At 35.6% G+C, this 13,712-nt stretch overlaps 1 protein-coding gene across 1 annotated transcript in view; it reads right to left on the bottom strand.

Annotated features, from left to right (window-relative positions):
• Window positions 1-13,508, bottom strand: part of fid (class I SAM-dependent methyltransferase fire dancer) — a 38,080-nt gene extending 24,572 nt beyond the window's left edge. Inside the window, exon 1 of the mRNA XM_085940055.1 lies at window positions 13,276-13,508. Coding sequence (XP_085796181.1) covers window positions 13,276-13,426 — 151 coding nt within the window. The 5' untranslated portion in view covers window positions 13,427-13,508. The remainder of the gene's footprint in view (window positions 1-13,275) is intronic.
• Window positions 13,509-13,712: the final 204 nt, after the last annotated feature.

Below are 13,712 nucleotides of genomic sequence, written 5' to 3'. Positions count from 1 at the left end.
TTGGTTTAATATAAACGAGTTTTCCGGTATAATTATATTTAACTAATAAACGGAGCTAGAATTGATTGAATATATCTACTACATATTACGATGAAAGAGTATTTATAGAATCAGAATCAAGAAAAAAATGGTGGTTACACCGGCTCTGAAACTAATATTCTCAAATGCATATTATCAGTGACGATCCTAGGCAAAGTGCCGCCTGTAAGCAGACTTAGAATGCCGTCCCCATTCATATTTATTTGAATTTTTTTAGAAAATTCGTTAGATATCCACTTACCTATTTTATTATTTATTTTTGGCGACTTAAAATATACGAATACACAAAAAGTCTTTAAAATTTACAAACATATACATACTGATAATTAAAGCATTTCCACGAAACCTACTTTAAAACCGTGGTTGCTTTAGATATGTGAGGATCTGCGGCGCTGAAAGATTTGGAGGCACCCTTGTGATAAACCGCCATTACAAGGTATTGCAATACAATAATAATTATGTTGTCAAAAAAAATATGATTATGTTTAAATCTAATATGTAGGTACCTATGTCTAATGAAGCGACAGCATCATCTGTTTCCTAGCTTGAAGTTGTCATATTTGAATAATTCGTTCCTTCGTTTGCCGCCCTTTACAGTGTGCCGCCCCCATACAAAGCATGATCTGCCTACCCTTACAGGACGTCACTGCATCTTGTATAAAACATAAACCTGGTGCATGACCAAACACATGCAGAGTGGAATATGGATCTTCTGACCTATCAATGACACACAGTCGATGTGGTGATAGAAATTCATTAACGATGTATTACCGTAGTACGATTTGTACAGGAGCACGCACACTTGATAGATACGTTTTACTTATCCGCAATCAGTAGTTCGTAAATACTGATTTGATATATGATTGAAATATTGATTTCGTTTTGTTGAGTTGAAAATTGTATTGTGAGCTTGTTAACAGTAGCGTAACAAATGGTGTGCGAGTAAGGGCGCAACTCTGGAAAGGGCGCAGAAGTGGAGTTTTGTTGAATATGCAAGGATAAAAAGTAAACGGAAATGAATCATCTTATGATTATGATAAAAAGCAATGTTTTCATTTTATTAGTAATGGCTTGGCGGCGACACATCGGGCCTATAATGTACCGGGTTCGAATCCCTGGTTCGGTAAAATTCACATGTTGTTCAATATGTTTTAAAACACAGAGTATGGGCCTAATGGGATGACCAAGTGGCTAACATCCATTTCTCGTAATATATAAAAAACGAAAATGTGTTAATACAACCTCGATTCTTTGGAGAGCCATACTTAATATCGCTCGCTGTACCTCTAGTCTGATCAGAACCCGAAGATCAAAAGCGATTTTTGGAACCAAGAATGAATAGTGTGACGCATAAGTCATAACCACAAAGTCTACGAGAAATTTGGGAGACCCAACATTATTCAAACCATGAAAATTTCCCGACTTAAATGGGCTAGTCATGTTTAATTAAAGGACCTGGATCGACCAGCCCGGAAAGTTTTTGATGCAAAGCCATCTGGTTGAAGGAGGATTGCGGAGGATATATCTTAAATGGAGCGTTAAATGGAGATGGGCTGGACACATAGCTCGAAGAAGACACAATCGTTGGACAAATCTAGCCATTCAGTGGTATCTAAGAAGTACAAAACGTCCGCAAGGTAGACCTAGAGGCCGCTGGATCGATGAAATGATAAAGTTCTTCGGGAGTACGTGGCAACGCAATACACAAGACCGAGAGAAGTGGAAGCAGCTTGAAGAGGTCTTCATCCAGCAGTGGATAGATTCAGGCTGATGATGATGATATCGGACTGACTGAAAAGATGATTATTTTAGGTAACGGTATGTTGCACCACGAGCGATGTGATGATCAAATTTAATAACTATTATCGTATCACAAATAATCGTTTTTTTAAAAATTCGTACAAATTACGGCTTTGGTAAAGAGCTGATCGATGAAAATTCTTTTCTGGCATTCGCAAATCGGCTTGATGATTTTGGTCAACGAGTTTTCGTACAAATTACCGAATACAGTACGATTAGACGTTGATAAAAACAGATCAAAATATTATTGATACTAGATTATGGTTTTCTTCATATGTGTATCTAATAATACCACCTGGAGTTTGCATCTAGTATAATCCACAATGTCTACTACACTACCCTTGTCCTGCGTCGGTTAGCTCCACTGACAGAGATAAAAATATAGTTTATGGTAAACACAAACACGGGATATTCTTAAATGTTAATACATACTTGATAGATCAGGCAGACGATTTTTATAGTAATATATAGAGGCGTAGCAAGGTATTTTAGCGCCTTTTACATAATACAAAACTTGTAGGTAACTATGCACACTTATTACTAAACTATAAATATTCTATAGTGTCCGGTTACCAATAACAAATTTTTAAGCTTTGTCCGATCCTAAGATGGCTTAAACATTGCATTGTGGGATGTGGTCAGAAATGAAGATACACATCGACAAATAAAACTGATCCGCATTCGACCTAGTATCCGCGTCAATGCGGCATCTTCCAGCGCCGTGTATAAGTCTTTAAGTGGCAGTGGGCTGGCCATGACAACGAACGATCGGTGAAGGAATTCGCCAAATACACAAATAATATGCGCACCCACATATTTATTTAATTTAAAACAGTAGTAGGTTCCCCCCCTTGAAAATGACGAATGTTTTCATCTCAGAGTAGCCTGGGGCAAAACACCGCGTTGACAATGTTATTTTTTCCCCCAAAATCACACCGAAAGTGGCAAAAAGGGCGCCAACTCCGTCTCGGCACTTTGCATCAGGCAACAGTGTGACGTAACGTAGCGAGTCCTTTATACGAAGCGCTCCCCCCGTGAGCTCCTTACCCCCACGCACTCCCGGACCGCAGAGCCTGGGGGTGGGGGCTGTGACGTATGCGGAAAACGGACCATTCACAATATTCCGAAAGCTCAAGGACAAATCTTCCATTGACGTATCTCTCTAGGATTCCAGATTATGTAATTAGTATCTCGAATTTCGGTGTGCTTTACTGTAAAAAATACATCGGGGGATAGAGGGACAGTTTTGGTACCTTTGATGAAAATTCTGTCATTATGCCTTTGTATCATGTGATACAACAATAAAAAAAAGTTAATTACCAAGTTCGCTCCTAAGCGGAACATGTGTGCCTCTACAGTGTGGAGATTATGTTAGCAAACTTTATTTACAAGGGAAGAATTTTAGCGATTCGCCCAACCCACTGGATCCTTGCACTGTATCAAACCTCGTACAATGAAAAAAAAACAACATAGAATTATTTTCCCCAGTCGCGTGATCGAACGCGCGGGCCAATCGCATTCTTCTTCCTATATATATATATATATAATCAGGCCAAATTAAAAACTTATTCTTGATAATAAATTGTCTAAGGCTATCCACTAAATTGTGAAATAATCTGTAATCATAATAATAGAAATAATGTGCAAAAAAAGACTCAAGTGGAATAGTACATATCTTAAATCTATTAGAGTTTAAATTAATATAGGTTTTAATTTTTAACGTACAATATGTAGGCATGTCCAAGTGAACGTCGTGCCTGCATATGATATAATGTTGTATATATGGACATTTTCTTATGATAAATTTAAGTACGGTAAACATTACTAAACCATAAAAAACTGGAACGTTATATGAAATACCAAAGACGGAGGTCTTTAATAAATATTCATCTCTGTTTATATTTTAATTTATTATGTGAGATATTTTACCATACACTTTCGATGGGGTGTAAAGCATTTATTGGATATGTATCTACACTAAAAAGGTAAAGGAATACAAAAATGAACGTAAAAAATATTCTTACTTTTTGATAGATAGTTGACGTTTAAGGATGCAGATGTATTTATATTCTATGGATAGTTGCTTTTTAGTAAGAAATCCTCACCAAAAAATATCATTTCGTTAGAGTATCGTCAAAGTAATTTATTCAGGAGTATTTTCTGGTGCTAATGACGGCCTGATTTGAGATAATTTGACATTTTTTATTGCGCGTGCGCGATTTCAAATCAGTTTTTTGATCATTTAAAAAATACTAACCGGAACAAAATATAATATATAAATACAGTACCGAAAATTACGTAGTGTTTAAAGATCAATTTTTTGCATTGTCATCAGCTTGGTAGATAGCAAAAATTCCTCCAGGGAAGGCATCAACGATATGCTCAATAATTACGGTGGAATTGGTTTGGAAGGTTTGCTGGAAAAGAAACAGCAAACGGACAGACGACCACTCACCACCACATTCGCAGTTGGTAGAATCGTCGGAGTATTCCCAATTGCATTCTCATATTATTTATTGTTCTGGTTACTCCGGACCGTATGCGGTCGATCGTTCTCCAAACTGCTAAATCTTGCACACTCATCCGATCAATTCGAGTCAACTTAAAAAGACATTCACCGTTTCAGATACCAATTTGATTGTATCGACACTAGTTTTGATTAGTTCATAATATCCGTTGTATTGATAGTGCTATTCGTTAGCTTGGTATCCACTCTAAACAGGTTTCCCTATTTTTTTTAATTTCAAATATCAGTACAAACTATTGGAGAATACATTTGAATCAGGAACATAAATTATTTTGGTTTTGTTGTTAAAATAATGAATAAAATATGTACGACTATCATTATAAAAGTTAACGTCACACGTCACGTGTGCGGAAGCTCACGACTTTAAACCATTATGTCACTAGAGTGATAATTGAAATTATCAAGTCGGATCGTCCACGATTTGACAAAAACATTCAAAATAACATGAGACCAGTCCGTCAGCCTGACTTGTCGTGTATGCTATTCTACTCATAAAATTTGTAATTATGATGCACCAAAAACAGAGTATATGACAATAATAATTAATGATAACAAAAGCTTGAATGTTTCCTATCCCTTGCGCTGGAGTTAATATTGTAAATGCTTTGGGTGAAAAGTTTATTACACACACGCGTATAATTTGGGTAGTGCAGTAAAGATAGGCTACATTAAAATTATTATGTTTACAAGTATTATGACACGAATAAAAATTTGATGCTTTGAGACAACATAAAACTGGACACATTACTGCCCTGACAGATGTAATAACTAATAATAATGAATATTATGAGGTCTTTTTATGACCTGTCCATAATAAAATTTGCCACATTCCACTCTATTTTTGCAAGATCAGCTGCTAATTTTTATATTTTAATTAAAACATCTAATCAAAAAAAAAATAGCCATAGATGGTAACTGATAAAACAGAAAGATATAAATTTCTAAGCTACGTGAAATATTAATTTTATCATTGAATTGATATAATAAGTGTAGTTGTTTCTGCCTTTTTAACATCATATGAATGAATCTTGGCATAGCAGGGTCGGAGTAAGATCAATCGTGTAGAGTGATCGCGGTAAGCTAGGTGCTCAGATCGAGCCGTGATCCGGTGGTGATGATAATTACTGTCCGACAAGAAGATATATGGCAATAACCGGAAGTCGCTAGTGCGGTTAATAGTGGGAGGGGCTTATAAGTGCACAGTTTTAACACGTTGACAAGAAGATCTTGTTCGACAGTAGGACGAGCTCGAGAGATGAACATCGAATGACGAGTGTCGAATGAGAAGTGAGAGCCGCATGCGGTCACCAGAGGATTTTGCTGCGGCCACCAATATTATGTTCAGTATTTAATTTAATTAACTGGGTTAACGTAAGATATGCGTTATTGGAAATGAGTCATGACCAAGTATTTAAAAACCATTTTAATAATACCACAGTTGAAAAATTTTGGTCAAAGTCATACATTGACCAAGAATTAAGTCAATTCAAAGAATTGGCAATAATTGCTTTATTAATATTGTCGATTTTTCCTACTACTGCATACTGTGAAAGATCACTCAGTGTAATGCACTTCATAAAAAAACAAATATCGAAGTCAGTTGAGATGTGTAAACTTAGAAGCAGCCATGTGGCTCGAATTGGATGAAAGGAGCATTGAAGAATTTCCATTTACATTATTTTAAAATAAATAGATATGTACTAAAATGTTCAAATGTCTTTTATTAAATGGACTTGTCTATAAATATATTGAACCATTTTTTTAGTAAATACAATTTAGCTTTGATTTATTTAATCACAACAAAAGTTTTCACCAGTGCGGCCACCAGATGTTTCCATATAACTGTCAATGTTAATTGTGCGGCCACAGTTAAATTTCACGTGAGAACCACTATGCTAGATACAGCAATTAATAGTTAAATGACTTGTTGATTTTACGTTGTCGAGATTCATGCTGACCCGGTAAAAGATTATTGATCGCTATATTTTTATTGCATGTATTCGTTTGCACTTATTATTATGACATTTCTTACGATTTCATTCATTTAGTATATAAGCAGTAATAGTTATATTATATTATATGTGATCTTTGGTGAATTAAAACTAAATAGAAATCATTATTTTAAGTGTTTAGACTGGCTAAACGAAAGACATTACAAAATGTAGTAAAACTGTGTACCTATTTCAAAGTTAAGGGCGGACGTGCTCAGCGTGGGTCAAAATGGAACTTTTTTCTATTTTTAAAGCATGATCCAGGACATACCTTAAACGTTGTAGATAATCTATTTATATAATTTTGAAGCCTTACATTTATTAATTTTTAAACGCATTTATAAAACCATCAGTATAATTTATATCGAAATTTATATAGTGAAATATTTACGATAAAAAAATATATTGATAATCTCTGTGATCCCAAATTTGACAAGAATTAGGCATTTTATTATTCAAAAAATGGGTAAGATTAACACATTTGAACATTCAAGTGTGATAAACATCCTACGAATAATGATTGCTTTATAATAATTATTGACCTAAGAATAAGGTAGTGTTTTTTTTTAAATACGCCATTTCTTTTGGCATTCCCCAGTGGTTAAGCTACAACATACGATCGTAGCCATAAATTGACAAACTATAATTGAAGTAGGGAGTATAATGATGTTAACGCGCGTGTTTGAACATATACCGTTTAAATTTTTTTCGGTTAGGTTTAAATTAACAAAAATATTGAAAATATAAAGCCAAAAGATACCGATGGGTAACCATGTTGCTTAAAACCGATTCCAAGATACTGAATTCTTTTATATACACGTTTATGTGGATTCCCTTTCAAAGTCACTGAAGCAAGTTCCAGTTTGACATAAGGTGCCATTTATGTATGTATTGAAATTTGAATTTATTTGCATTACATCAATATGTTTAAAATCCACATCTAGTACCTATCTCGAGTATAGAAAGTTTTATTTAAAATCGTTGTGCAAAACTCTTTTATACTTATTAGAATTTAAATACAATGCAGTGATAATTTATTATCGCATCATAAATCCCACAATTACTTCGTTCAAAAGCATAGTAATAATATAATGTATTATTTGAGCGTCTGGGGATAATTTTGCCCCATCGAATGGGGGAACTCGTGCCATCTAGCCCCCCCCCCCGCCGGCTGTCGATTTGTCAGTTCACAATGAAAAATATCCACTGTCAGTTGGTTCGCGCAGCCAATTTTGACTTCGTTTCAAGCTGTGGATAGGAGAGAAACTACGCGCTTCAGTTGTTCCTAAAGTGTGGGATGAATTTATAATAAAACAGAGACATGCTCACATACAATGTCTTATATTATAAGGAAGTGTAACACCCACTACCTGAGGGAGCTAACGATAGAATACAAAGCATAAAATTTAATACCTACAATTTACTGACAATTATATTTTAATATGTTTTCAAATTTATTAAAAATCTAAAAACATTAAAAAGAAAAACAACAATATAATTTTTTAAATTCAAAACTAAACTGGTAATTTATTAAAAACTGTTGTGAAATGTGCCTTTATTAAAGACTTTTATCTTATTTTCTTATCATTAAAATGTGCCTTAATAAGTTTAATATTTAACTAGGTAATATTCATAGTTGTAATGGATTTTATATTTAATTAAAAAAAATGATTTTTCGAGAAGATGAAAAGGCATTAAAGTTGTACACTTTTTTTGTTTTTAGAATGTTTATAATATGTATATTTCTGAGGTTATTGATCAATTAAGGCAATTTTCAGTAAATTGTATTTTATTCCATGTTTTATAATAGCATTGTAAATTTTCCAAATATTAGAATACATTGAAGTTAATGGCTCGATCAAACCACAATCGCCCGCACTATACCAGGTCTTAATAGGGCGTATCACGGGATCTTATATTTGGTGTGAAGCATCCGTTTTTTTATGACTGGGAATGACTCAAAAGTAGTTACTTAAAACTTAGGTCGCCACTCGCCATGCATTCAATTGTGCTTTGACTGAATTTACATTACTCTAAATTGAAAGTGCCAATGGAAGAGAAGAGCACATAAAGGCAAAATTAAAAAATATATATTGTAAATAACAAGAGTTTATATAAAAATACCGAATAATCTAAGTAATAAGACCTTATTGTTGACAAAATCGGATTTTGTGGCGACCAAGTCGTAATCGGCAATAGAAGAGGGTGTAAACATTTTAAAATCTATCATGGACATTTTAGCACTGACAAGTATGGAGAGTATTTTCAATAGTGTTTCCATCTCGTTAATGCTTCACTCATTATCTCACGTACGCTCGTTACAACAAGCAAAACAAAATAATGTAATACCCGACACATAGAAAACAAAAAGTTTTAACATAACTGAACCCTCGATGGCGGTCGGGGGGTGGTTTTCCAGTGCTCACTTTGCGAAAGGTTCGGAGTACGGGTCGAAGGGTCGCAGCGGAGGCGCGGCGTCACCCTGCGCCCCCGCGGTGACGTCATCAGACGCCCACGCGGCAAAAGATATTGAGGTTCTCCGGACGGAGCGGCTTGCCGAGGCGGAGGGCGCCGAGGGGGCCTATTTCGCATTGTAATTTTGTGGGATTTCAATGCTGTGCATTTTTTTGTTCCATAGATTCTGTTTGTATATGTCCACGACCTTTAAAGATTTGTTTTTGGAATTTATTAGTATGTACTCGTTTCTTCTACGCCGTAGACCTACGGCGAAGACCTGCACGTCTGCGTTGTATTTCTGAACACACATTATATTTCTTATATGTATTGGTGTTTGTGTGTTCAATTCATTGCCGGACTCGTCAAAAAGCATTTCATTGACCAGTCAAATAAACAAAAAGGCAATGATTAAACTTCAATTGGAAACACTGAATAAATAAAAAAAAAATAGTAAATTCCACATACATAGTAAAATACAAAGCATACAGTAATCACACAATAGATAACTGTTACCCTGTCCCAGAATAATTATACATATTACTCTTGAACAGGTTGTTACAAATTGTAACCTGTAAATGACAGTAAATTGAATGTTTTTAAGTAATACGGTTTCCAAGTAAGTAATATGTATTATTCTTGAATAGTCACAGGGTAAAGGGGGGATATCATTTCGTCTCATTCTATCTATCTCATATACCTATATTACATAATTAATAAAATCCGAGTACTTTAGCTCATTAATAAATAAATCCTCTAATATTGATATGGAACAGGTAATTTTTTTATTGAAGGTGATCAAACATACTGATTAGACATGGTCAAGTATCTGTATGCCGTCTTACATAATATTTAATGTATTTTATATTAATATAAGTCAATATTAATCCTCGCATGTTTCCGAACCGTATCGAAATAATTACCTACATATAAATTTTTCATCTCGTGATAGAGATTATTTTGTATTGAGAGTGTAAAAAAATATGACATAAAAAACACCAATATATTGTGTGGGTTTTAAGGTTGGTAATACTGGAAGACAATAGAATAGACAATTTCGTATTATTTTGGCGCCGAAAATTGCGCATCTTCGGACGCCCCCGCTAATTCCCCTTTTCATTCAATACGTACATTCATATAGAGATGGAAACAGTAGAAGGTGCTTATTTTATAATATTACTAGCTGACCAGGCAAACGTTGTTCTGCCATATAAATTATTTCTAGTGAATATTTTGGTTGTTAAATAAAAAGTAACGAATGTATCGTAAGTGTGTGGGGATGGGATCTATGACAGAAAGAGGAATAGAGCACTGTAGACGATGACCGCCGATAAAAACAAAAAAACATCAACCATTCATTTTCTCAATTCAAAATGAGTAATGATGTTCATAATGAATGAATTACCTGTGACAGGATCTCGTTGTTTAATGTTTATGCAATATCCGTCTAGTCCCTTCCAGAAAATTAGCGGATATTGGAGAGCGTCGTATGAACGGTGTGTGTCAGTGATGAACTCCAGATTATTGTTTCTTCTTCGAATCACGATTTCTCGCGTCGATGTGCGGTCGCCAACCATGATTGCAGCAATGTCGTCAACAACAGTCGCATTGAATCGACGTACTTGCTCTCCAGCTGGTGTTTTATCAGGATTGATGACAATAGCGTGATTGTCACTTTGCAATTCGTGCATGTGTGCTTTGAAGAATTTCAATAATTCATTGTGCTCATTCAACAGGGCGTCCAGTTCGCCGACGATGCGCCTGGCATTAGGCGAATTGAGGCTATTGTAGCCGCAACGTGCATCCACATGATTGATGTCCTCACCGCCGCGCCCATGAAGTAGATTTGTAAAAATGTATGTGGTTCGTTTGGCATTAGCAGCAATGAGCCTACTTTGTGGTATACTTGACCTTTGATTTTGAACGTAGAATGGAATTGTTGACCATTTGTCGCAGTATTGTGAACTATTTCTGTTGCTCCGGACAAAGTCATTTGGAAGCATGAATTGAATGTGCGAATGGACTTCAGGAACAGGTTTGAATCTGGAACCGTGCCAATGAGCAAGCTGTTCAATGGTTCTGGTGGTATCTCAATTTCTGGTAGTTGCACTTTTCCTGATGCGCAACACATCCCGGCTGACTCATGGTTGAATTTGAGCCCATGACAATGGGACATTCTTTGTCCATAGCATCAATCAGCACTTTCGGATGAGCGGAATATTCAATATCTGGCTCGTACTCGAATGCGAGACGAAGGAACGAAGCGGATGTAAATGTTCGATATACTTATTGGCGTTGTCGGTCATTTGCTCTGCGTGTATTAACTACGAACCGGCGCGCATGGCTGCGTTCCAATTGTCGTTGTTGATTTCGTTCAGCTTGTGCCTTTTGTGATTGAGATGCACGCAATTGCGACATGCTTACACGCACGTTTTTGTTATCTTGTTGGATTTGTTCGTTTGTTCTTTCTACTCTACTATTTTGCATGTTTGTTGCTTTATTCGTTCGACGGCCCAAATGGCCCCCCTTGCGTCTTGCTGGCATTGTGCACTGTAATACACGCATATAAAAATAGATAAATTAAAATAAATAGTACAAAATTTTGCACGCACTGCGTTGTGATTTGCCGAATGAAATGTCAAAATGACGCGACGCTTCTCTTGAATTCTTCTCAGACGTAGAGTCATCTGTCATTCAACAACATAAATAATTTCGTTCTGTTTGAAATACGAACGACGGTTAAATTTGTTCATACAAAAATAATAAAATCGCGATTAAAAATGGGAGGATGGGGGTAGGAAAGTGAAAATTTGAGGTTATAGGTATTTTTTTATGCCAAATAATAAAAAAAATACAAAAAAAAAATTGTCAAAAAAATAAAAGAAAATTTTTCTGGATAGAGATACCCTAATTACCTAGCGGTATGAAATATACTTGTTGACCTATTCTCATACCTAACAAATATACATACAAAATTCATAAAAATCGGTCGAGCCATTTCGGAGGAGTTCGACCACAAACATCGTGACACGAGATATATATAGAGATATTGTTACGCTAAATACCTATAAACAAAAAGAATAAATACATTTTTTTTCGACCATGTCCGATCCTAATAAGATCATATGGGCCTCCACAGACTGGAGGTTTGTATTAACAGATTTTTTTTTACGAGAAATGGATATCAGCCACTTGCTCAACCTATTAGGTACATACTCTGACTCATACACCAATTGAAAAACAATACGTATAATTGCCAGACCCATGATTTGAACCTGGGACCCACGACGCTTAAGCCGCGCGGCTATCGCAAGACCAGACCAAGAATATACATCTATCCGTAGACTAATCTACATAGTATAAAAACTGTTTGATAGGTGTATAAAAATAAATTGTTCCCAAACATATTTATAAAAACATTTTAAAATTTCTGATTAAAATGTCCATGGGTTTTTGTATTATGTTTCATCGGCAGTAGCATTGTTGTTGTGATTAAAGCGCGCCAATTTACACAATGCAGACAATCCAAATTACATTTTTAATTTGATAGCAATATTTGCAGACGTGGACGTGTGTTAATTTGAAAAACAAATGATTTATTTTGATAATTTTATTTGTTCATGGATTGATGTATATGATATATATATATATGTATGGACTAGGGCGACTAGGCATTACGACTATCACATAAATATAGTTATTGTATTTTATCAATGAATATAATTAATAACCCCTATAATGTCGTAGATTTGAATCCTAAGTCTGGCAAGAAAAAAAAATCACAGTTGTTTTTTCGATGTGTTTTTGGACACAGAGTTTGCACCTACTAGGTGAAGCAAGTGACCTCCTTTAACTACTTTAAAAATATATTTTTGAAAAAATATCGGTACATAGCGGGACTCCGAATTCATTATATTCTGACCAACGACCATCCGTGCCGTGCGATGAAATTAAATGACACATATGCGACTACTGAAGTATTTACATAATCTATTAATTGTTAATACTTTGATTCAAAGTCACAAAATATGTATTCGCCAATATTAATGAAAAAAATATTAAATTAGATAGCATAAGTATATGGCACGAATGGCTTATTGGTAAAGTACATTGACGAGAATCCAATAGATGCGGGTTGGAATTCACTAAGTTCATACTCAACACTGAGCTACTAGCCATTTTCTTTTTAGTACTTTAGTTCAAAAAATATTATTATTTCGGATGGTGTCAAAGTCATGGTAAAGCTTCTCTTGAAGTTTCTCGATCAAGGGATTGCGCAGAATTCCGGTATCTCTGGATTGCGAACCATGATAACAATGTCAAATATATAAAAAATGTTTTAAAAACATAATTTGAAAACATCTCATTAGAAAAAAATGACACCCGACTGCATTCTCAAATAATGTTGTGTCTGATTTGCTGAATAAAAGAAATAGTTTATTATAAAAATGATTGTTTACTGACCCACGTCGCAGACCAGGCTCCCGGGTTCGAGTCCTGCGAGCAGCCTCGCGACTCGCGGCCTGGGCGCGCCCCCCCTCTGATGGTGCTGGTCGTACACCTCGTGCACGTAGGCGCGTTCGAGCGCGACGGAGCGCGCCGTTCGCTCGCCCATCTCTTGCGCTCGCCACTCGTCGACGAGCGGACGCGGCTCAGGTACCTCACATCATCACAATTTCGGTGACGGTGCTCGCCCCCTGAAACAAAAGACACCACACAACTGTCAAACTTGTTGTACTACATAGATGGAGCTTTTCAATTCATATTATATTTGTAGTAAGATGGCAAAACATGATATGTCCGTTTTTTTTGATAAATTGAATCTCAGTGATATCTACAAGATATCAAAATATGGTATGTCTAGCTCTTATAAGTTGGGAGGAATAAACACTGTCAATATG

Source organism: Rhyacophila brunnea, unplaced genomic scaffold (assembly GCF_057557595.1).
Source record: "Rhyacophila brunnea isolate RB1 unplaced genomic scaffold, BYU_Rbru_1.0 scaffold_12, whole genome shotgun sequence".
Taxonomy (NCBI): Eukaryota; Metazoa; Arthropoda; class Insecta; order Trichoptera; family Rhyacophilidae; genus Rhyacophila; species Rhyacophila brunnea.
This window is presented reverse-complemented; position numbering and strand designations above follow the sequence as displayed.